The sequence below is a fragment of the Akebia trifoliata genome, chromosome 1, assembly GCF_017979445.1.
Source record: "Akebia trifoliata isolate Shusen 1 chromosome 1, ASM1797944v1, whole genome shotgun sequence".
Taxonomy (NCBI): Eukaryota; Viridiplantae; Streptophyta; class Magnoliopsida; order Ranunculales; family Lardizabalaceae; genus Akebia; species Akebia trifoliata.
Window position 1 is genome coordinate 25,419,675 of NC_141375.1, and position 22,767 is coordinate 25,442,441.

Genomic DNA, 22,767 nt, shown 5'->3' on the forward strand with positions numbered 1-22,767 from the left:
TAGATAAGTTCAAGAACGACTATGCTCTTTGAAGAATCGGAATATAGGTTAAGCAATCTCAATCAGATTAGGATTTTCATGAATAACTTTTAGTTACTTTCGCTAGATTTAATTGCTCCATTTTTCGATCCATGGGCAATGACTTGCTCCATGGATTGAGTTAATTTCAGAATTTATCTACATTATGGATTAATTGCAAAAGCTTACTTGACTTCTCTAATCTCTCTCTCTTAGATTTTCAGTCTTTATTTCCTGTTTTGATTTTAGTTTCAATCTCATTTCCAAATTAGTTGTTACCTTCTTCTCTGTTTTTACAAATCAATTTTGTTTTAAGAAAAATCTGTTTTCTAACTCTGTTTTGGCCTTTTTATCCGAATGAGCTTTTGAATCCAAACTGTCCCTATGGAACGAATTCGACTTGCCCAAAGTCTTATTTTAATTTCTATATCTCTGCATTTACACAACAAGTGTTACAATCGATCATGAGGTTAAAAGTTTTGGAATGGATTGATTTTTGATGATGATGATCTTCTCGGTGAAAAAGTGATTGGGCAAATGGTTGGGTGCTGAACATTTCCCTACTTTTTTATTTATTTTTTCCTACTTTTGCGGGTCGCACAGAACAACTCAGCCAACAGGTGATGGGTGGCAGAACAACCACAAACTTACTTTTCAAAATGTCAAATCAACTGAACAACGGGTCTAAAAGTCCATATGATAAAAGTATCTTGGGACTACACATATAAATACGCCTTTATATAAGCATGACTTAGATATAAGGAGTTCTTGAAGAAAAACAAAGGCAAGATGGATATTATTGATGTGGAGGGAGGAAATGAGTTACTTAAAGCGCAAGCTCACATATGGAACCACATGGGTACCTTCGTAAGCTCCATGTCACTCAAGTGTGCAGTTCAACTTGGCATACCAGACATCATACACAACCATCAAAAACCCATGACCCTCTCACAATTATTAAAATCACTTCCAATCCCCCAATCGAAATCCGATTGCGTGTACCGACTCATGCGCTTATTGGTTCACTCTGACTTCTTCGCCCTACAAAAAATTGATGGAGATCAACAAGAAGAAGGATATGTTCTCACACCTTCATCTAGAATTCTCTTAAAGGACCACCCTACGAGTTTATCACCATTCTTGCTACTGGCGCTAGACCCGGTCATTATAAAACCTTGCCATTTGTTAAGTCGTTGGTTCCAGGGGAATGAGCTTACACCATTCGAGATGGCACACGGAAGGGGCCTTTGGGACTATGGGACACAACGTCCTGAGTTCAACAAGTTATTCAATGATGCCATGGCTTGTGATTCTCAATTGGTGATCACTGTAGTTATTAATGAATGTAAGGCGATGTTTGGGGGATTGAAGTCATTGGTTGATGTAGGGGGTGGCACTGGAGCTGTGGCCAGGGTCATTGCTGAGGCATTCCCACATTTGAAATGCACTGTGTTTGACCTTCCTCATGTTGTTGTTAACTTGCAAGGGAGTAAGAACTTGGAATTTGTTGGAGGGGATATGTTTGAGTCTATTATGCCTGCAGATGCAGTTCTATTCAAGGTATGGTTACCTTCTTTTCTTTTAATATTTCTTTCTCATGTATCTGAGTAAATATTTTATATATCTATATATATTATCATGTGTGTATTGAACCATAGATCTTTTCCTTGTGTATCCCTAGGAAAAAGATCTATAGTTCTGTGCACATGCCACATCAGCGAGTGAGTTTTCAAGTGGCTTTTTATGAGTAGTTTATCGCGAGTCTTTATGAACATGTTGACGGGTGGATTCCAAACACATATAAGTCCTAAAACGGGTCGGATATGATCCAGATATGAGTATGTCCATATTTGAATTTTTTATTCGGATACATATCCAGATCCAAATCCAACTTGGATCCCAATAGCTAAAATCATATCAGAACCATTTTACTTTTATCAAATCCATATTTGGATCCAATTTGATCGAATTAATTAATTCGGGTCGATTGAATAGATAATGTCAAACCATTTAAAGTTATATTAAATAAAGTTGTCAAAATGTGATCAAATGGTGACTTAAACTCAAAACTTCTCCATTTGAAATAGAAGTCTTGACTACTACACCCAACTATTGTTAGTTGATGAAAATAACATAAAAAATATAAAAATACAACTTACAAAGTAATATCTCATTCAAATCTTGGCAGATATAGGAATGAATCTGTATCTGACCTGGATCCAATTCGGATCAAGGGACATCAACCCATATTTGAATCATATTTTAATTCGGATATATTTGATGGGACCAAACCCATTAAATTCAGAATTTGTGCACCCGGATTTTGGAAAAAATGTGTTCCATTTTAAGCCTTAAGCACATATGACACGTCACTCACTTTTCATATTCAAGAATAAATGGAGAATTTTTTTTTTTTTACTACCAGGAAAGTCAATCCAAGATTTCATACAATTTTTCATTGTCAATTTTTTTTTCGACGGGTCGAAAATTTCAAATTAATGAAGGATGAGAAAAATTCGACAGATTTAAGCCATCAAATCTAGAAATATCTAGAATTTCAACAGTCCTAGACCGTCAAAATTCAATTTCTAAAATTCGTGGGCCTTGGCCCGTCAATTTTTTATGTCGAATTTTCCAGTTTTCAAGTAGTGATAGAATCCTGAATTGACAAATCACACAAACTTGTGTTTATTGTGCATCCCCAAATTACAAAATTACTCACATTAATTAGGTTAGGCATCGTGCAATTGGTAGATCGGAACTTCATGAAATCCCGTATTGACTTTTCTGGGAGTAAAAAAATTCTCATTAATGGGCCTTTAATTTGTACATGGCTCACTTAGCATATTCTTCCATTGGTTAATTAATTTTTGACTAATGAAAAAATGATGTGCTAAAACGTAGGCAGTGATGTGACAATTACACAGAACCAAAGATCTTTTTCCTTGTGTATCTCGAAGAAAAAGATCTATGGTTTTGTGCACTTGCCATGTCAACCGCAGACAGACTGCATAGTTTTGACACGTCATTTTATCACAACTCTTAACTTTTATTCCGATTGGTGATTTCAAGAGGTTCTGATTTTACTCACAAACATTGACTCGACAGTCTATTATGCACGATTGGGGCGATGAAGAATGCGTGAAGATACTGAAACGAAGCAGGGAAGCAATTTCCTCCAAAGCTGAGGGAGGGAAGGTGATTATAATAGATGTAGTGATCGAAGAGAACAAAGGAAAATATGAATCAACTAAAACACAACTCTTTTTTGATATGATGATGATGGTTTTGGTGGCTGGAAGAGAGAGAACTGAGAAAGAATGGGAGAAACTCTTCTTAGAGTCAGGTTTCACTCGCTATAAGATAACTCCTATTCTGGGTTTTAGGTCCCTCATTGAGGTTTTTCCTTAATGAGGTCTATTCCCCTACTATATCTATATGTGTGTTTCTATACTTTATAAGAATATTTTAGTGAAAAATGTAAGGATATTTTGGTCTTTTCGATATTAGATGATTGTATTTTATTGAGAAATCCGACGATAGAGTGAAAGGGGTCTACTTTTATATTAGGAATTTGCTCGGTTCCTACTGATCTGAATATAACATCACAGATTGTAAAAAACTCATATATTTATGGGTTTCATAAAAGTTGATGGACTAAGGTGTCAAAATTTTCATTATCGATTTTTTTTTTTCCAACAAACCAATACTCTCAAATTAATGTAGGATGGGAGAAATTTGATGGCTCTAAGCCGTTGAATCAAGGGAACATCACCAATTTCAATGGCCTTGGAGTGTTGAAATTTGTCGGCCTTGGCCTGTTCTCATCAAATAATATACCCAAACAACTTTAAAGCATTTAATTGTTTACAATCTACATGAAACAATATTTTGAGATTATAGCCTTTATACATCCAATCCTGTTTGGAATGGCTTGACTCAAATCATATAATTTTACTTGACTCAAATTTGATGTGTGTCGAACCAATTTGAAACAAAATGGCTTAAAAACCATGACTCTAATACTAAAATAGGTAGTTCTCCATTACTGAATTTTTTCTAGTTAGTGTAAATATATATTTAAAAGGTATTTATTGAGATGAGAAGCTGTGAGCATAATATCTTTGTTAATTCAAAGGAAGTTTATAATTTAGAATTTTTTTTTTCTTTGGGAAAGCATTTTCTCCCTTTAATTACTTAGCTTTATCTTTGCTAAGATCATTCTTTTATTTTCTTGGGGTGTCATTAGAGATTCCATTAAAATTTAGGGACAATGAAGGCAAAGGCTTGTATTTTGAAAATATGTATCAAGAAGTCCCCTAGTAAAAATACGGACTCTTAATCTTAAGGACATGTTTTATAATATATTAATCTAAAATGGATATCTTGAAATATTCTTTGATTAAAATACCTAAATTATCCTTACAATAGTTATTTTAAATGTTTAAGAAAGACCGTGTTTGTATGAGAGGTGGTCCCTCCACGTTTTGATGAATATTTGAGATACCCCTATGTTGTAAAAATGATTACATGTCCCTTGACCTTAGTCTTCTTACATACTAAAGAAAAATGATCTAAATCAATACTAAAAAGTCATTGATTTTTCCCAAAATTATTCATCTTACTCTAAGATGATGATGATGACGATTGGACTAATTTTTGGTGTGTAGGTAGACTGATGTAAGCTCTAAAGTATTTAGAATCCTTCAAATATATATTGAATTTATTAAAATATATAAAAAATATTTTAAATATTCGAAACATATTTTTAAAACTTGACTCAAATCTCCATTGAATCGAATCAACCTCAAAATTTGTGTGTCGACTCAAATAAGTTAGATAATATTTTTTTAGTTTTATAAATATTTGAATATTTAAAATAAATAAAAATATATTTCTTGCTCTCCACAAAAATATTGTATATAACTAAATAACTCGGTCAAGTTTTTTAACTAACTCGATACATTTTCAAGCTAACTCGACCAAATTGGCTCAAAACGTTGGTTTCACTGAGTTTGGTGACAAGTCAGTGCAAAATTCACTCGAGTTAATAGTGATGTATAGTAGGGGTGCACACTGGATTGGGTAAATCCGAGAACCGAACCAATACGAAACCTTTTGGATTGGATTGGTTCGAATTGAGCATGGTTTGGTTCGGGGTGCGGATTGTTAAAAAAAAAGCCGATTGATTTGGTTAGCCCCCAAATTAGGAGCATAATAGAACCGAACTAATCCGATAACCGAACTAATCCAAAGTATCTATTATAATATATATTTTGTACTAATTTTTATCTGCTTTAACAATAGATTCAAAAAAGAACGAGTTTTTCCTAATGAATTTTAACTTCCTTTCTATTTCATTTTATGAGTGTTTTGTGTCACTCATATTTGAATATGATTCTAATATTTATTTTCTTTCTCTTTTCATTAATTACGGATCTTTGAATTATAAGATTTCTCTATCGATCACTCCTCCACTTGAAATATCCATGAAATTTTCATTTTTTATGATAAATTCCTGTAATTTTTGGTGCATAGGTAGACCGATATAAGATCGGACTAAGGGCTTGTAATTTTTGTGTTATGTGTGATGTTTTGTTTATGTTTAAGTAATAAGTTTGTTGATGTTTTATTTATGCGTGCTGTGTTATGCGTATGCTTTGCTTAATATTTATTTTGCTTAGTTTTAAGTTTTAAGTTTTTTAATTTTACTATTGAAAATAATAAGTATGAGAACCGAGATCCGATCCGAACCAAGGTTGGTTTGGATTGGCTCGGTTCTATAGGGTAATTGGATTGGTTCGGTTTTAAATTTGTAGAACCGATCATGTTTGGTTCGGTTTCAATTTTGTCAAATCCGAACCAATCCGGACCATGTGCACCCCTAATGTATAGAAATTGATTGGTCGAGTTGACACAATTAAATTTCACAGTGACTAGAGAAATTGACATAATTTATCTTATTGAGAAATCGATGTCTTACTCTATGGATAGTTGTCTAGTTACTTGTATCTTTTAGGTCCGATAAAAATCAAAGTTAGGGTCTAATCGGTGAAACCATGTCAATTCAAATTATGAATCAATTGTGAGTCTTCCCTCCCCAAAAAAATTGATCAATCAGAAATTTTCCTTGCCTGAACAGGTACTTAGATTTAACAAATCTTACTGATTAAGACAACTTTGTGATTTATAGGTAGAAGAAACAAAAACGAGGACCCATGAGAATTTAAAGAAACACGTGCAACAAATTGATCAGTCATAAAGATTATTATTGTAGGGCTAATCATGACAATGTCATCTACAATAGAAAATAGAGAAATTGGGAAGTTTTGAATAGGGATGTCAATGGGTATCCATTTAATCGGAATCATAACTTGAATTAGAATTGAAAATCCTGATTTTGGATTTCTTTTTATTGGAATCGATTAGAATCACCGGATCTCTTGGAATCGAACTAATTAAGAACTGTTACTATCGACAGGGACCATGAATTAGAATTGTTTAAGGAGAAATTTTTTGATGGTTCTAATTCTGTGCGTTTCCAGTAATTTGACAACCAAAACCGATAGCAACCAAAACTGATAAAATTTAAAGGAGAACCCCATTGACATTCCTATTTTGGACAATTTTTTATGTATTTTAAGTCTCTCTCTCTCTATGTCTCAAACGAGTGACAAATGATAAGCTAGGGTATGCCTTAGCCATGATGTATGCGATTGATAGGCAATAATTATATTTTTAATATAAATATATATTTATTTGTAAAACATGCGGGCCAAATCAGTCTGAAAATAGCCTCGAATACATGTGGGCTGGTTTGGTCTTGGATTAGATTTTTTTGGACACTTATGACACAGTCGACAGGCCAAAACTATCAAATTAATGAAGGATGGGAGAATATCGACAGTTCTAAGCCCTCAAATCTGTGAATATCTAGAATTTTGATGGTCCTAGATTGTCAAAATTCAGTTTCTAAAATTCATGGGCCTTGCCTCGTCAATTTTTTCTGTCGAATTTTCCAATTTTCATGTAGTGCGAGTCTGGCTGTTTCATACACGGTCCAAACCTCGCCATTGACAGTCCTACCACTATGTGAAAAAGGCCCATATTTGACGGTCTTAGCCCGTCAAATTTTGAGAAATTTGACGGACCTTACCGTCAAATATGCCCGTCAAATATTCTCTTGTAGAATTTTTTTTTTGACGGCCCTAGACTATCAAATTATTGGATAATGAACTTCAAAAAAAACAAACAAAAATCTATAGAGTATGACCGTCGAATTTAGAGGTTTAACAAACAATAGCATGATTATCTAATTCACCAATCATAATAAACGAAATAATAAAGAAAAAATCAAAAACAAAAGAAAAATCATAAAACAAACTCCAAATTAAATTAAACACCACCAAATTCATATTATATATTGAAATTCCATTACTAAACAAACTTTAATAGAAGCAATTAGGCTCTAACAATCCAGATCCCAAGTACAAGACTAAAGCCTCAAAATACCAATTCCAACAACTAAAAGTAAGGGAGTAGAGACAGATGCTAATTGCTTTCTTCCAGTCTTTTCATCAAGTGGTCTACCATTATTGCTTTCTCCTGAAAAACTCCTATCAGCACACCAATCAGCTCAAATTAAGATAGAAAAATAGACAGTTGTCCCAAAAGTATTTCATAAATGTGTAGTGAACTCAATATAAGATGGCATGTTGAGTTCCTTGGAAGCCATTAAAGGATCAATTTAACTTCACCTGAGGCAGAGTCCATGCTGGCATTTTTTGCAATGTCTTCAGCTACAAATGAAGTCGCGACACTAAGGAGAGGAATATTGAATATCTTGGATATAATGTTGAAGATTGATATAGAAACACCTGCTGAAGCTAACTCCACAGGGCCTCTTGAACACAAAACAGAAATGTAAAATCTTTCAATTATTGGATGGTGACTTAAATTTATACCTGGCATTTTAACTTCCATACTTGAAGAATGTAAGAATCATGGAAATAACTATGCAAACAAATTCAATAGGTTGATCCAGGGAGTCAATGAGAACACAACTAAAAGACAGGATACATATATGTAAGCTAATCCCAAACATAGGAAACAAATTGTCTACATCAAATATTGGAACAAAATTAAATCTGTAGCAACCAAACCAGCCAAATGACACACAAAAGCCATATGGATTTATGTTCCTCCATTCAATTTTGTCTAAAGCCATATCTTCTTTACTTTTCTAACATAGATCTCATCAGGTAAAATTACACCAAATATAAGGGTACTCACCATAACAACTTCAGGGAAGGGTTTTTCTTTTTTCTATTTCTTTTTTTTAAATGATCGGTAAAACTTCACGTAATTTAGTTTTCTCAACTTACAAACACCGAGAGGTTGTCAGGTATCTCTATCTATATCCCATTCCACATGATAAAGAATCATTATTATACTACTGAAGATATGTAATCCACCAAATTCATGAACTACTCATGCTGAAGAATCAGCATGCATCATCTCAACTTATAAAGGTACGTTGCTGAAGAATCATTACTCTAATGAAGTGGGTCACAAGTTATTTGATGGTTCTCATTACAAAGTAGAATGGTTGAAGCAAGCTGTTATTGAATAAAGAAAAGGCATGCATAATGGTTATGTTATTGAATAAACAAGTTAAACATAGAAGAAAAGAAACAGAATGTATCCAGAAATTCCAACATTCTAGTTAGACAAGCCCATCAGCTCACATGCTCAATGAGGTTAAGTTAGAAAGTGAGTACCTTTATAAGTTGATACTATGAGAATTCGATTGACCAGCAGGACTAACATTGCAATTATGAAGAATGGGAAAAGAGACAACATACGTTTCCCAGGCTTCACAAGATTGGCAGGTAGAGAACCCCAGGAAAGAGTATCTTTTGTTCTATTTTTGTTTCCATTTTCTGAGAAACAACCCAAGTTGAGGTTCTCCTGTTTAGTTGTGATTTGCTTGGGAGTTAAGCCCTTTGAAAGGATCGATGTCTCTTTAATGTTGGCTCCAACGATGTCTGCCTTTGTTCTAGCGGTGGCATCAGATTGATTGCGGGCAGGAGTTGTTGGCCGTGTCTGTGACACGCAATACTAATTATCATTGTTAAATCATGTTTACACTTATCAAATGTAAAATTTTCTAATAAAATTTGTAAATATTTAATGTATTTATGTATCAGGCTAGAATCATACCTGCCCTATAGCTTCTTCCATGGTTTTTGATGATCCAACCTTCTTACTAGGCCCACCATTTTCAATCCCATTGATCTTCCCAATGTTTGTGGAATCGGTTCCATTTCTTTTTGAATTCGAATTTGAAACAGTAACACTTTGCATGCATCTAGATGCAACCACCACTTTCTCCTCTTTGATAACAATTTTCTGCCTTGGGCTCTCCTCCTCTGTTTCTAATAACTCCCTTGATTTGTCTTCCTCTATATTTTGCTATGCACTATGAAATTTAGCTACTTAGTTTGATTTATGATGGTCTGAGTGCCAGAATGATTAGGACATCAGTCCTTCCCCAGACTCATCTCTTGATAGCACAAGAGGGTCCATAACAAAGCCTAGTGTGGAGATCAAGGGAGAAAGAAAACTACTCTCTTGTACAAAGGCGCAAGTGTATGGAAGAATTCAAGCAAGCCCATGCACAAATCATCAAGCTGGTGATAAGTAATAGAATCTTCAACTTCACATGTGTTCTTGGACATGGGGGATTGAAAATGATGGTAGAATTAGTATATATATATATATATATATATATATATATATATATATAAACTAATAATTGGGATGAAAACAGGTCAAACATCAAGCCATGTTATAGAATATAGATGACGCCAAATTCAAGGCAACCATCAATACTTGGAAATATCTAATTAAATCGTGACATTTCGATGACGTTTATCCATTAGCACCCACACAATACGACTAAGTAGATATCTACTTAAATCATGACATCCGATGACGTTTAAATAAAAATATTAAAAAAGAACCCTCCTAAAAACAATGGATTAATTCTTTTAAGTATTTTATTATTATTATTTTTTTTAAGGTGCAAATTAACTAAGTTTGTTTAAAGTCGTTGAGTGTCGATATTCGATACCATAACCATAAACCATGCCTAGCTATGCTTACCACCATGTAAAGTCCGGACCCAGAGATGTGAGTATGATCTGATGTCTCCTACAATGTTAAAACAAGAGTGATGATAAGATCCTAATATCACAATGCAGCAAGGGTGGTTGCCTCTTGTGGCTGTTAGAATGACAGTCTCACATCGCTTGTGGGAGTCTAATCTGTGCGGTATATAAGGAGAAGGCAACCCTCACCTTATAACCATGGTTTTGAGGTTGAGTTAGGCCCATGAACCTTAACAGTGGTGAGTTTCCATTAGAACAAAAAAATTCACCTTGCGATTCTCACTTGCAAACAAAATCTTAACTTGTTGCTTGCATGATGCCCAACAAAGTCTTTCAAAATGAAAGATCATACTTGTGTGTGAGTATTAAAAAATAACATACTTTCATAAAGGAATCTCACAATGTCAATAATTCACCTTTACTTCTGTGCTCCAAATGATTGGATAATGTAAGTGGCTCCTATTAGCCCTTGAAGAAGGAATGCACATCCATGGAAAAGTTTACAAGTTTGGATTTGATCCAATTAAGATAATCAGGTAAGAGGAATGCTTCACAAACCTTAACACCTTCGGCAATCAGACCTTGTGCAAGAACAACAGAGGTGGTTGTCACATCCCCAGCCTGCCTTACCAACTTAGCACCAATGTTCTCAACAGGGTCCTCCAACTCGACCTAAAAAATAGTTCTTGAAATGTTACAGGGAGGAAAATGTTTTAAATCAATAATTGGGTTCAACACATCTCAATATGTTTAAAAGTATTACACCAAAATCACACAAACTGTGTCTTAAAAAGAAAAGTAAAGCAACTAAATCTAATTATTTAGTGTTGTGCATGTTACGAAGTCTGCTCATGTGTCTATCTGCAGCCATGTAGTATCTGAAGTAATAAGTAATTATATTTTGTTTATTCTCAAAAGTTTTCCATTGAAATCGTGGATGAGCTAAGCATTCATTCAGGTCTCAAATGGTTTAGTAGTATATTCTACGCATGTATGCACTTCTACAAAAGTTTCTTGAATAAAACCTTATGTGTGCCATAAATCATGAGTATGAGCAAGATTACTTCACTAATTAAAGCTGAGCGAGAGAAATTTTAGTTGGAATGAGGTTTATGTCCTAACCTGTAGGGTTCCTTGCATACCGAGTGAACTTCAGTTTTTACTATCACAAGATCTAAAAATTGAACATCGTCAATTTTTCTCATTAAAATTTTCTCAGCCTGGAACATGGGAAAATCAGAGTTTAGTAAGCATGTAACCACATTGCAGGGTGATTTGACAACATTTGAGAGGACTACACCTAGACATTCTCTTCTACAGCCAATGTTTAACATATGGGTTGGAATGTGAAAAGGTGTGTATCTAGGAACAAAAGCAGAAAATAAGAACCAAGGTTTCAAAAAGGGCAGGCATGGACGTACCTTAATCTGATACATCTTAGTAGCTTTGCTAGAGGTGCAAAGACTTGCAATGTCTCCATTGCAATGTTGGACTGCATACAGAGTAATAATGCTTGATAAAAGACAAGAAGGGATCACCTATTAAATACCAAACCAAGAATTTCATTACTTGCTTATGCTCGGGCAAGTATGAAAGAGTATGCATGTTATGTAATTTGTCAGCTAATTTGACGATTATTACACGGACCTGTAAAAAAAGGCTGATTTAGTGGCCATTAGACGAAAAGGCATATCCATAATAAAAAATTGATTATTGGGGGTACCAATGGTTTGAACCTTCACCAAATTAAAAACTATCTAATCACTACTCTAGTAAACGTATTGGTCGTATACCTTCACCAAATGTATATAATTTACCATTAATTGACAAGAACTTACATGCTTCAATATGAATAAAAATCCTTTATAGGGATGATCGGGACGAACCTTCCTTTCTGCTTTAGTTTGCTACTCACAAATTGATTGAAGAAACACATTACCACAAAATTATAAAAATAAAAAGAAAGAAAATAGCATGAGAAATAGTCGAGTTCATATTCCCACATAAATATTGAATTTATCCAAATAAATGGATTCGTCCCAAGTTTTTGGTAACAATTAGGGTGCCTTTGGGTTATTGCTAATGATACCATTACAAGTCACCTTCAAACTATATAAATGAGTCCATAATGATCTCTCTTTTTTTTATGTCTATGAATTCTCTCTTGGTATTACTGCATCTAATGCAATGTTTTCCTATAGAAACTAGGGGGAGCAACTGCAGATATTATTTCTGACCTCCTACCCTTTGAAGCTTATAGGTAGAATTATAATGGAAATCCCATGGTTAGCTTGAGAATTATGATTTGTCTTTTAAGTATGCAGCACACTGCTCATTGATTACATGAATTCTCAAAGACATAATATGTGAATTGATTTTCTTTATTTCCATTCAGGCAATTCATGTGACAACATAGTAGAAACATTACATGAACTAGTATGAAGAAAATAAAAATGAAAGGTGGACTAAAATGAAAGAAGGGGATAGAGAAGGGGACATAGATACCTGTGACCACCATAAAAGAAACCTTATGATATGCCAATCTAAGTTTTCAATCCATCGTCGAAACATTAGAAACATAAACAATACCACTGCTAGTAAATTTGGAAGCAAATATAAAGTCATTGCCAACATATTCCCTAGCTCGCTCTCTCTCTCTCTCTCTCAATTGAGTTTCATTCTTTCCATTATGGACTCTTCCATCCTGACTAGTAAAACTCCTTAATATAGTGTTAGGATTCTCCCAAATATTTTCCTAATCGTTCTCTCTTTCGATAGTTACTTTAATAGGGGAATTGTTTCTCTATTAGGTCTCTATTTATTTGCTTTAGATAGGATTGTTCCTTTGAGGGATTTAATTCCCATTAGGATTGTTTCATTGGGATTATATAAGGATGTAATTGACTCTAAGAAGCCTAAAAAATTTAATAAAAATAACCAAGTTCTAAGGAGGCCAAATCCCCTATTGAGTGAGTAAAAATTCGTTTTTCTGCTTGTTTGATCCCTGAACCCTATTATATAGATACTAGATCCTACAATAAACACTTCTGATTTTTCAAACCTTCGATGAACCCAATGAAGGAAAAGACTTACAAATGTATCGGAGAATCAATTCACCCCGACAATGTTAATTTCAGTAAATCAGGTAAGTACACAAAAAATTACAATTATTAAGATAATTTCTGGATCGAGCACCGTCAAAATCCGATTACAAATATCTCGATTAATATATCAGGGTTCTTTAAGTGAGGGGAGAGGCAAAAGTGCATTTGGCATTAAACAACTAAATTTTTTTTATTGAACTTTGAATTATCAAACTGTATAAGATAATAAAAACATCTGATTGAAAACGTGGATGATCAACTCACCTCAACAATCAAAGTAAGGGAACTTTTTGTTGAGCTTGATCTTGTCTGGTTCTCTTTGATCTTCTGCTTGAAAAAATTCAACTAGAGATTTGTTCTCATCAACTCTTCCTTCAATATCAAACAAACAAAAGCTAAGTGTTGGAATCGTAAAAAACGAAAGGCATAAACCCTAGAAATCCAAAGAAATTCTCTTGCCTTCAGTATCCAGATCTCGTTTTCTAGAATGCAAAAAGCCCTAATAATGTCTTCTAGATATGTAGGCTCCAGTTAACCCTAGATCTCATCTTCACTACTTCATTTTCAATGTTGAGAGATCGAGAGATCAGATATAGAGAGAGATTGTAAAGAGAGATGTGATCAAGGGAGAGACACAGAGAGAGATTCTCACAATCGGGTGAGACTCTCACGAACCAGAGAGAGAGAGAGAGAGAGAGAGAGAGAGAGAGAGAGAGAAGGAAATCGCAGATCAGAGGGAGATTCTCACAAACGGGTGAGATTCTCACGAACCAGACAAAGAGAGAGAGAGAGAGAGAGAATCGCAGATCAGAGAGAGACAGTGGGAGAGAGACGAAAAAAAATTTATACAACTTTCTCTAAATTTCGTGCGCCCGCGCCCGTCAAATTTAAATTTCTAAAATTCGTCGGGCCAAGCCCAACATTTTTTTTAAACAATTTTTATGGTTTTCACGTAGTGTACTTATGGTAGTGTTGTCATACCATGACCACCAATGTATTTCCATTGTTATGTTTCATTCTTGGATTCCCTTATCAAAAGTTAGTCCATTTTCAAGGAAATATACTCAATCGACTCCATGACGTGGATAAGTTCGAGAACCGTAGATCTGTATGTCTCGGGATACACTTTCTACAGTTTTGAACTTATCCACATCACGGAGTCGACTGAGTATGCCACCTATGGCTTTACCTATGGTTCTAGTTCCGTGCGTTTCCAATAATTTGACAATCAAAACCGATAAAATTTAAAGGTTCTGGTTCGGTTCCTTTAGGAATTGAATGGGAACCAACCCACTGACATCCATATTTTGGACAATTTTTATGTATTTTAAGTCCCTCTCTTTATATTTCTCAAAGGAATGACAAATGATAAGCTAGGGTATGCCTTAGCCATGGTCGTATGCGATCAATAGGCAATAATTATGTTTTTAATATAAATATATATTTATTTATAAACATGTGGGCCAAACAAGTCTGTAAATAGGCCCGAATACATGTGGGTCGGTTCGGTCTTGGATTAGATTTTTGAGAGACTTACAAGTCTGGTTTGTTTTATGCTCGGTCCAAACCTCGCCATTGACGGCCCTACTTATGGTTGTGTTGTCACACCATGTCCACCAATGTATTTCCATTATTATATTTGATTGTTGGATTCCCTTATCGGAAGTTAGTCCATTTTGGAGGAAATATACTCAATCCACTCCATGACGTGGACAAGTTAGAGAATCGTAGATCTATACACCTTGGGATACACTTTTTATGGGGAACTGAAATCATGTATCCCAAGGCATACAGATCTACGGTGAAACATGTAGAAGTTAATTAATTAGGGAGCACTACAAATTGTTTAAGACATGAATATATCGTGAAACATGTAGAACTTAATTAATTATGTGTTAGGCTGAAAGAAACAAAAATGACAAGTCATGAATGTATAGTGAAACATGTAGAACTTAAAAAATTGCTCAAAATTATAAGTAGCTAGGAGTATTATTGTAGGCTACATACTCTTAAAATATTCTTTTTCTTTGCTGATTCATCAACAATTTTCACTACTATAAATGCATATGCATCTATACAGGTATGAGTAGTTGTTGAGTTGAAATATTGGGAAGATGAAGATCATTGAGGGAGGAAATGAGTTACTTAGAGCTGAAGCTCACATATGGAACCATGTATTTAGCTTTATAAGTTCCATGTCACTCAAGTGTGCAGTTCAACTTGGCATACCAGACATCATACACAACCATCACCAACCCATCACCCTCACACAACTCGTAGAATCACTTTCAATCCCCCAATCAAAATCCACTCATGTCTACCGTCTAATGCGCATATTGGTCCACTCTGGCTTCTTCGTGCGAAAAAAACTCGACGATGATCAATAAGAAGAAGGCTATGTACTCACACCTTCATCTAAGCTCCTTGTAAAGGACCACACCACAAGTTTGTCGCCATTCTTGCTAATGATGCTTGATCCTGTCTTAATAACACCTTGGCATTTCATGAGTGCATGGTTCCAAGGGAGTGAGATTACGGCTTTTGGAGTAGCACATGGAAAGGGCCTTTGGGAGTATGGGGCGGAACACCTTGAAATTAGTAACTTTATTAATGAGGCCATGGCTTGTGACGCTCGATTGATGATGCCTATGATCATTAATGAATGGAAGCCGATGTTCAGTGGGTTGAAGTCATTGATTGACGTCGGGGGTGGCACCGGAACTGTGGCCCGGGCCATTGCTGAGGCCTTTCCACACTTGAACTGCACTGTGTTTGACCTTCCCCATGTAGCTGGTACCATGAAAGGGAGCAAAAACTTGGACTTTGTTGGAGGAAATATGTTTGATTCTATCCCTCGAGCAGATGCAGTTTTATTCAAGGTATGGGTACCTCCTTTTCTTTTAATGTCTTTGCTTTTGGAATTATTATTTTTGTCCATGGGTGGATTACAACTTCCAACCATATGTGCTGAGACAAGGCACACCCATATCAGCACATAGGCCTAAAATACATAATAAATGGGCCTTTAAGTTGTGCCCCATGACATTGCTAAGAGTTAACTTGGTCACTTGGCATACTCTTCTAGGCCTATTGATTTATGAATTTTTATCCTGACTGGTGATATCGAGCATTCTTTTCATCATGGGCATGGAACCCACCCATGGGTACAGTTATGAAAATAATGGGTTTTGTTAGTACTCACAAACAGAGATTGCATGTACAGTGGATTTTGCACGATTGGACCGATGAAGAATGTGTGGAGATACTGAAGCGAAGCAGGGAGGCGATAATTTCCTCCAAAGAAGAGGGAGGAAAGGTGATCATAATAGAAATGATAGTGGATGACACCAAAGGAAAATATGAGTCAATTGAAACACAGCTCTATTTTGATATGTTGATGATCGCTTTGGTGACTGGAAGAGAGAGAACCGAGAAAGAATGGGAGAAGCTCTTCTTAGAGTCGGGTTTCACTCGCTATAAAACAACTCCTATTCTTGGTTTAAGGTCCCTCATTGAGGTTTTCCCTTAATGTGGTCTATTACCATACTATATGTATGTGTTTCTATGTTGGTTCTTGTATGCTGGTGTGATTCTCCTTGATGTATTCCTGTTGGTTTGCTTTAATAAATTCTTCTTCCACCAATTATTATTATTTTTTATTTTTTAATTTTTATAGCTATGTTACGTAACAAAATAAGATTTATTTCAAATAACAAGGTGATGAATTGAGTTTGATAATAAATTATTGAAATTGCTTCTTCAATCCAAAAATGGAGGGATGTCTAAGATATGATGCAAAATGGATCTTATTCTACCATTGACCGCTCCGCAACACGTGAATTTTAACCCATCCCTTGTTAAACCTATGCATCAATAATTATCCTAATTGGTGATATTACCAATCATTTCTCATCACCGAGCTCAAAAAATCCACATTTTCAATAGACGAAAGTTATAGATTTAGATAAATTTAAATGAAAGAAAAAGAGTAGTTGAACCAACTCTAAATATTTAATAGCGATTATGAATCAATTTTTACAATAATGTATCCATCAGTCGGCTTATTCACAATGTACACAACTTAATTGATAAAAGAAAAGGGTATACTAAAAAAATGACCATATACCCAAATCTATCTAACAATAATTAAACAAGGCCAAATAAAAAATGGGTTGAGATCCGTGGATTCATGAAGAATGACTTATATGCAAATACATGATCCCAACTGATTAGATACAAAATCCAACACTTGAGATTTATGCCTATCTTGATAACATGTATATCAGAGATACTTATTTAGAGGATAAATCTCAACCATTGGATTTATTCCCAAAATCCATTATCTTCAAGTTTAACCCTATTTATGTTCTACCCACCCATGGGTTGCCTATGTGGTAAGGGCGAGCACATGAAGTGTGGGTTAGGCGCACGTTACGGATTCAATTCCCCTCTTAGATTTTTTCATGATTTAATTGGGGGACCATGACGGTGGGTTGCTATGGTAGTCCTCCCCGAGATTAGTCGTGATGCGCGCAAGTTGACTGGGACACTCGGTTAGCCAAAAAAAAAAAAAAAACCTATTTATGTTCTTGAGATTTGAAAGTTGGCCAAGAGGTTGATAAGTAGAAAAAAAAATGTTACCACATTCAGGGATTAATTTTCCTTAATTTTTTTTTTTAATTGGGAGAATTTTGAGAGGTTGGGAGAGAGAACACCTTCAACTGTTCGACTAAATGCTTACAGATCGGCGAAACTTGTCTCTGCCCTCGCACGAGGTGCCGAGTCGGCCTGGGGACTTTTCAGGACCGAACCAATTGAAACAGCAGGTAGGCCCAACAGGACCTTCACGGTTACTGCTTAAGCATTGTGCATTCTCTTATTTTAGAATAAAATATAACTTCATCTCTGGTCGATGTGGGACTATTAAACTCGTTTTTGGATTTATTTTTCCACGTTATTTAATACCATATTATATACCGCTTCACCATCTAGGGGTGCACATGGTTCGGATTGGTTTGGATTTTGGCAAAATTGGAACCGATCCAAACATGATCGGTTCTACAAATTTGGAACCGATCCAATCCAATAACCCTATAGAACCGAACCAATCCAATCCAATCTTGGTTCGGATTGGTTCTCGGTTCTCATACGACGTCGGCAACAAGATTTTCACAAAGAGAGAGAAATTTCTTTTCTAAAATTGCAGTATGAACCGAGGAAACTCTTCGTTTTCGAGACGAACGAGAACGACGATGTCAGCGGCAAGGTTTTCACAGAGAGAGAGAGAAAGAGAGAGAGAGAGAGAGAGAGAGTTACCTCTTCGTTTTCCGTCGAGGTGGCGAGGTGGGGTGAGCGAGGGAAATGAACGAGATCGAGAACAACGGTGGCTGGGTTTTCGTTTTCGAGACGAACGAGAACGACGATGTCGGCGGCAAGGTTTTCACAGAGAAAGAGATAGAGAGAGAGAGAGAGAGTTACCTTTTTGTTTTCCGTCGAGGTGGCGAGGTGGGGTGAGCGAGGGAGATGAACGAGATCGAGAACAACAACGGCTCGATTTTCGTTTTCGAGACGAACGAGAACGACGGCAAGGTTTTCACAAAGAGAGAGGGAGAGAGAATTACCTCTTCGTTTTCCGTCGAGGTGGCGAGGTGGGGTGAGCGAGGGAGATAAACGAGATCGAGAAGAACGGCGGCTGGGTTTTCGTTTTCAGACTCTAACTGGAAGAAGAAGAGAGATAAAGAAAATGATTTTTTTTTTTAAAATAATTTAAAAAATATATATATATATATATATATATATATATATATATATATATATATATATATATATATATATATATATATATATATATATATATATATATATAAGTGGTTCGGATTTCGGATTGGTTCGGTTCTGTTATATCCTAATCCGAAACCGAACCAAATCAATCGGATTTTTTTTTTTCAATCCGTACCCGAACCGTGAGTGTGTTCAATCCGAACCAATCCAATCCAAAAGCTTCGGATTGGTTCGGTTCTCGGATTTATCCAATCCAATGTGCACCCCTATCACCATCCTCCGTATTTTAAAAACTCAGCATTCTATATACACTAATTAGAACGACCCCCCACCCCTTTTTTTTTCAATTGAAATCATTCACTTTGATTTTCATTTTCAACTTTAAGATTCTCTATTTCAACCTTTAAAAGTCAAGAAAAGATTGGATAATTGATGATCTTAACGCCTTCGTCTTTAATCTACAGCCAAAAACCTTCTCTACTTTTCTTTTTCTTGAAAATTGATCATTTGCAATTCTTGATTTATCTAAATCGGTCATTTTCTTCCTTAAAATTTTCAATTTCAACCTTCAATCCTCAACACTAGACACAATTTTTAGAGAAATAAAAAATAATAGAATTTTTGATAGAAAAGTCTGAGTTTAAGAGTAGGCAAGGGTGAAATAGATAGACTAATGATAAGATTGAGTAGATTAAAAGAAATTATATATACTAGAGGTTTATAGCGCTTGAAGATGACAGATTTTGTGATAAAAATCTAAACTTTTTATATTAAAGGTTGAATAGGAGGGCACTTAGGTCATTTAGTCTATAAGATCTTAAAAGGCTTTATGGAGGGCACATACTCAATTTGAAAACAAATGGGTATTTCAAAAATTCACCAAGGTGTGTCTAAATCACCCAATTTTTTATTGGATAAAATTGAAGAGGGGCCTCATCCTTCATTAATATTAAAAGAAGTACATACAAGAATGATAACAAAAACAAAACAAAAAAATAAAAATAAAAATCAATTATAGAATAAAAGCATACAAAACTCGTTTTGGAAGCCCAGAAGACGGAATCCATTCCACGACAGAACCAGCTGTCTGGCAGCTATTTTTACAAGAAAATCAGCTGCTTGATTGGGCATCAAACTTTGACCCAATCTCCCTCATGCTTTGTAGTTCATAGTTATTTTTTTAAAAAAAATTATTGCCTAATCTATGGTCACATTTTTAAACTTTTAGTGTCTTAATCCAATCCTGTTTATAATATATAAAAAAACTAATTATTCTTTAGATATAAATTTATCAAACATGTTTATACTAAGTTAACTCAAACTTGATGGGTAGCCATAGGTAGTTCCATTATGAATGTTTTGATTTTATAAAACTAATAATTAATAAGCCATGTGTATGGTATTTGTAAAAAGAAAATAATCATTGTTTTTAAAAAGTAATCCCTAACTTTTGAAAACTATATATTAAAAATAATAATTAATTAGCCATGTGAATGACATTTACATCTAAGGTTGGGTTCCATTGACTCAAGAAATAACACATGATCCCTATCCACAAACACAAAATCCAATGGTTGAGAACTATTACCAAAATAAGTATTATTGAGATATATATTATCAAGAGGCACATTAAATCCAAACCTTTCAATGGTTATTAAAAAAAAAAAAAGGCTAAAAAATAATAGTTCAAGCCATCGGTAATCAGTTATAATAAAAAAGAAAGATTCGTAACGCAGTTGATCTCAAACTATTCTTTAAAGGAAAGTTCCAGGAAAAGCTAGTTTGGGTTCATAGTTGCGCCTCTCACGAGCTTCCACCCACAAAGTTGGCAGCCAATGCCCTATTCGAGGAGTATATGAGGCCCTTTGTTTATTTCCTATATAGATATTTGAGATTTGGAGTTTATATAAGTCAGATTAGCCTGACTTTCAAAGTAAGATTTCATTATCAGATTAAAAAAGAAATCAAAAAATATATTATATTTTCACCTTGATCCAAGGTATTGAAAATGGATGATTACCAAACTCGTAAATTTAAAACAAAAATTTAACGGTGAATAGTAAAAATTTTCTTTAAAATTTTTATTTCAAAGTTCTTTGAAATCTATCCTCTACAACCCTGTGGCGTCGGATCATGTTATTGTATGCCACAAGCTGATGTGGTCAAGAAACTTTTCTTGCTAACTTAGGAAGGAAAGTGCTTTTATAATTTTATTGATGTGATTCATTTGAAGATGAGTGCTAATAATTTGACTTACTTTAAGCGCACGCACCTAACGCACGTTGACGTGGAAGCACATAACTTATTAAAAAAGAGAGAGAAAGTTTCTCTCTCTTACCCGTTTTTTGCCCACATATTTATTTTTTTAGATTTCAAATCTTAAAAAGGATTGTTGGGCCCACATTGATTATCACATTGATAATCCAACTAGATTTCATGAAAATATTCATATTTAAAAATAAAAAACAATTGTTTTTTGAGCTTAATCCAAGGTGTTTAAAACGGAGGGTTACCAAGTATCCAAATTTAAAAATAAAATTCAATAGTAAAAAATAACTGTTTTTTTATTTTTTTAATTTATTTTATATTTAAGTCCATATAATTTTATCATCTACAACCCCATATCATCTAATCATGATTTTGAATGTCATAAGGTGATCAGATTTGAAAGTTTTTATTTTGTTTTCATTGTGGGCAGGACAGAGAAACTCTCTTTTCCTCTCTCTTTATCTTAAAATAAGTTAAATGCTTCCATGTCAGAGTGCGTCAGGTGCATGCGCCATAAGTACATCAAATTATCAGCACTCTTTAAACAAACAATATATGATTCAGTATGAGATTTGATATTATCATATAATTCAATTTTTGGAGTTTTATTAAAGTAGATAATGATTTACATTTTTGGCTATTCAGTATGAGATTTTTTTTCCCGTCGAATCTAGGGAATATACAAAAATTCGACGGTTCTGGGCCATCAAAATTTGATTTCTAAAATTTGTTGATCTTGACCCGTCGAGTTTTCCTGTCAGATTTTCCAGTTTTCACGTAGTATATTGTATATCATTTCCTAAATTCTTTTGACTCCAGCAGCATGTAATCCATATTAAGAGACCCATAAATATAATATTATTTTTAAAAAAATTAGAAAAATGAAAATGGTATATCGAGTTTTGTTTTAAATTTCTATATGTTTTACTCACACCTTGAACCCTACATGATTACTTATTTAACTTAGCAGCAAGTACAAGAGATAGGCTTTCAGGGATTTGAAGATATATGTTGCATGCGTAGAATTTTATAAGTAGATGCTTCGAACCTTAGATTTGGTCTGTATTTCTTTGATTAGAAAAGTTATTTTAGTTTGGATTGTATGATCAAATTAATCTGGACTTGTTTATATGGTTTGATTGTAGTGTGAATTACTGAGAATTCAAGCAGGTTATTCGAAATGCAAAAACAAAAACTCTTTGTCAATGAAGGGAGAAAGTGATGACACATTTTGATTTAATAGATAATAATTTAATTAGACTAACTACATATATTCAAATATGAGAAAATTTGATGATTAATGGGCTTAGACCCATAGCTCAGTTCGTTCGACACATTGAAAACAACTTTGAGATCGTGGGGTTCAATTAAGTTTGGAGTTTAAAATGATTTAATCAAGAAAAATTCAAAATTAAAAGGTGGGA

At 34.5% G+C, this 22,767-nt stretch overlaps 2 protein-coding genes and 1 pseudogene across 19 annotated transcripts; 2 read left to right on the forward strand and 1 right to left on the reverse strand.

The window, feature by feature from the left end:
* Window positions 1-765: 765 nt before the first annotated feature.
* Window positions 766-3,702, forward strand: LOC147411213 (trans-resveratrol di-O-methyltransferase-like). The gene is made up of 2 exons (XM_086445937.1): window positions 766-1,578; window positions 3,127-3,702. The coding sequence occupies exons 1-2, from the start codon at window positions 808-810 to the stop codon at window positions 3,427-3,429; spliced, it is 1,074 nt and encodes a 357-aa protein (XP_086302063.1). The 5' UTR covers window positions 766-807; the 3' UTR covers window positions 3,430-3,702.
* Window positions 3,703-7,392: 3,690 nt separating this feature from the next.
* LOC147411214 (uncharacterized) lies at window positions 7,393-14,229 on the reverse strand. 17 transcript variants are annotated; one of them, XM_086446001.1, is made up of 10 exons: window positions 13,754-14,223; window positions 13,559-13,666; window positions 11,760-11,837; window positions 11,612-11,682; window positions 11,313-11,410; window positions 10,749-10,862; window positions 9,241-9,749; window positions 8,799-9,138; window positions 7,776-7,919; window positions 7,393-7,623 (listed from the first exon to the last, which is right to left on the reverse strand). In XM_086446001.1, the coding sequence occupies exons 7-10, from the start codon at window positions 9,382-9,384 to the stop codon at window positions 7,514-7,516; spliced, it is 738 nt and encodes a 245-aa protein (XP_086302127.1). In that variant the 5' UTR covers window positions 9,385-9,749; window positions 10,749-10,862; window positions 11,313-11,410; window positions 11,612-11,682; window positions 11,760-11,837; window positions 13,559-13,666; window positions 13,754-14,223; the 3' UTR covers window positions 7,393-7,513. The 17 variants fall into 17 exon arrangements, with proteins under 17 accessions (XP_086302127.1, XP_086302119.1, XP_086302096.1 ...); XM_086445993.1 differs by adding an exon at window positions 12,029-12,097 and having other exon boundaries at window positions 11,612-11,837; XM_086445970.1 differs by adding an exon at window positions 12,029-12,097 and having other exon boundaries at window positions 11,612-11,926.
* A 1,161-nt stretch (window positions 14,230-15,390) lies between these two features.
* Window positions 15,391-16,920, forward strand: LOC147411215 (trans-resveratrol di-O-methyltransferase-like; annotated as a pseudogene). Its single transcript, XR_015179344.1, has 2 exons — window positions 15,391-16,173; window positions 16,518-16,920. The product of XR_015179344.1 is annotated as a trans-resveratrol di-O-methyltransferase-like (transcript).
* Window positions 16,921-22,767: the final 5,847 nt, after the last annotated feature.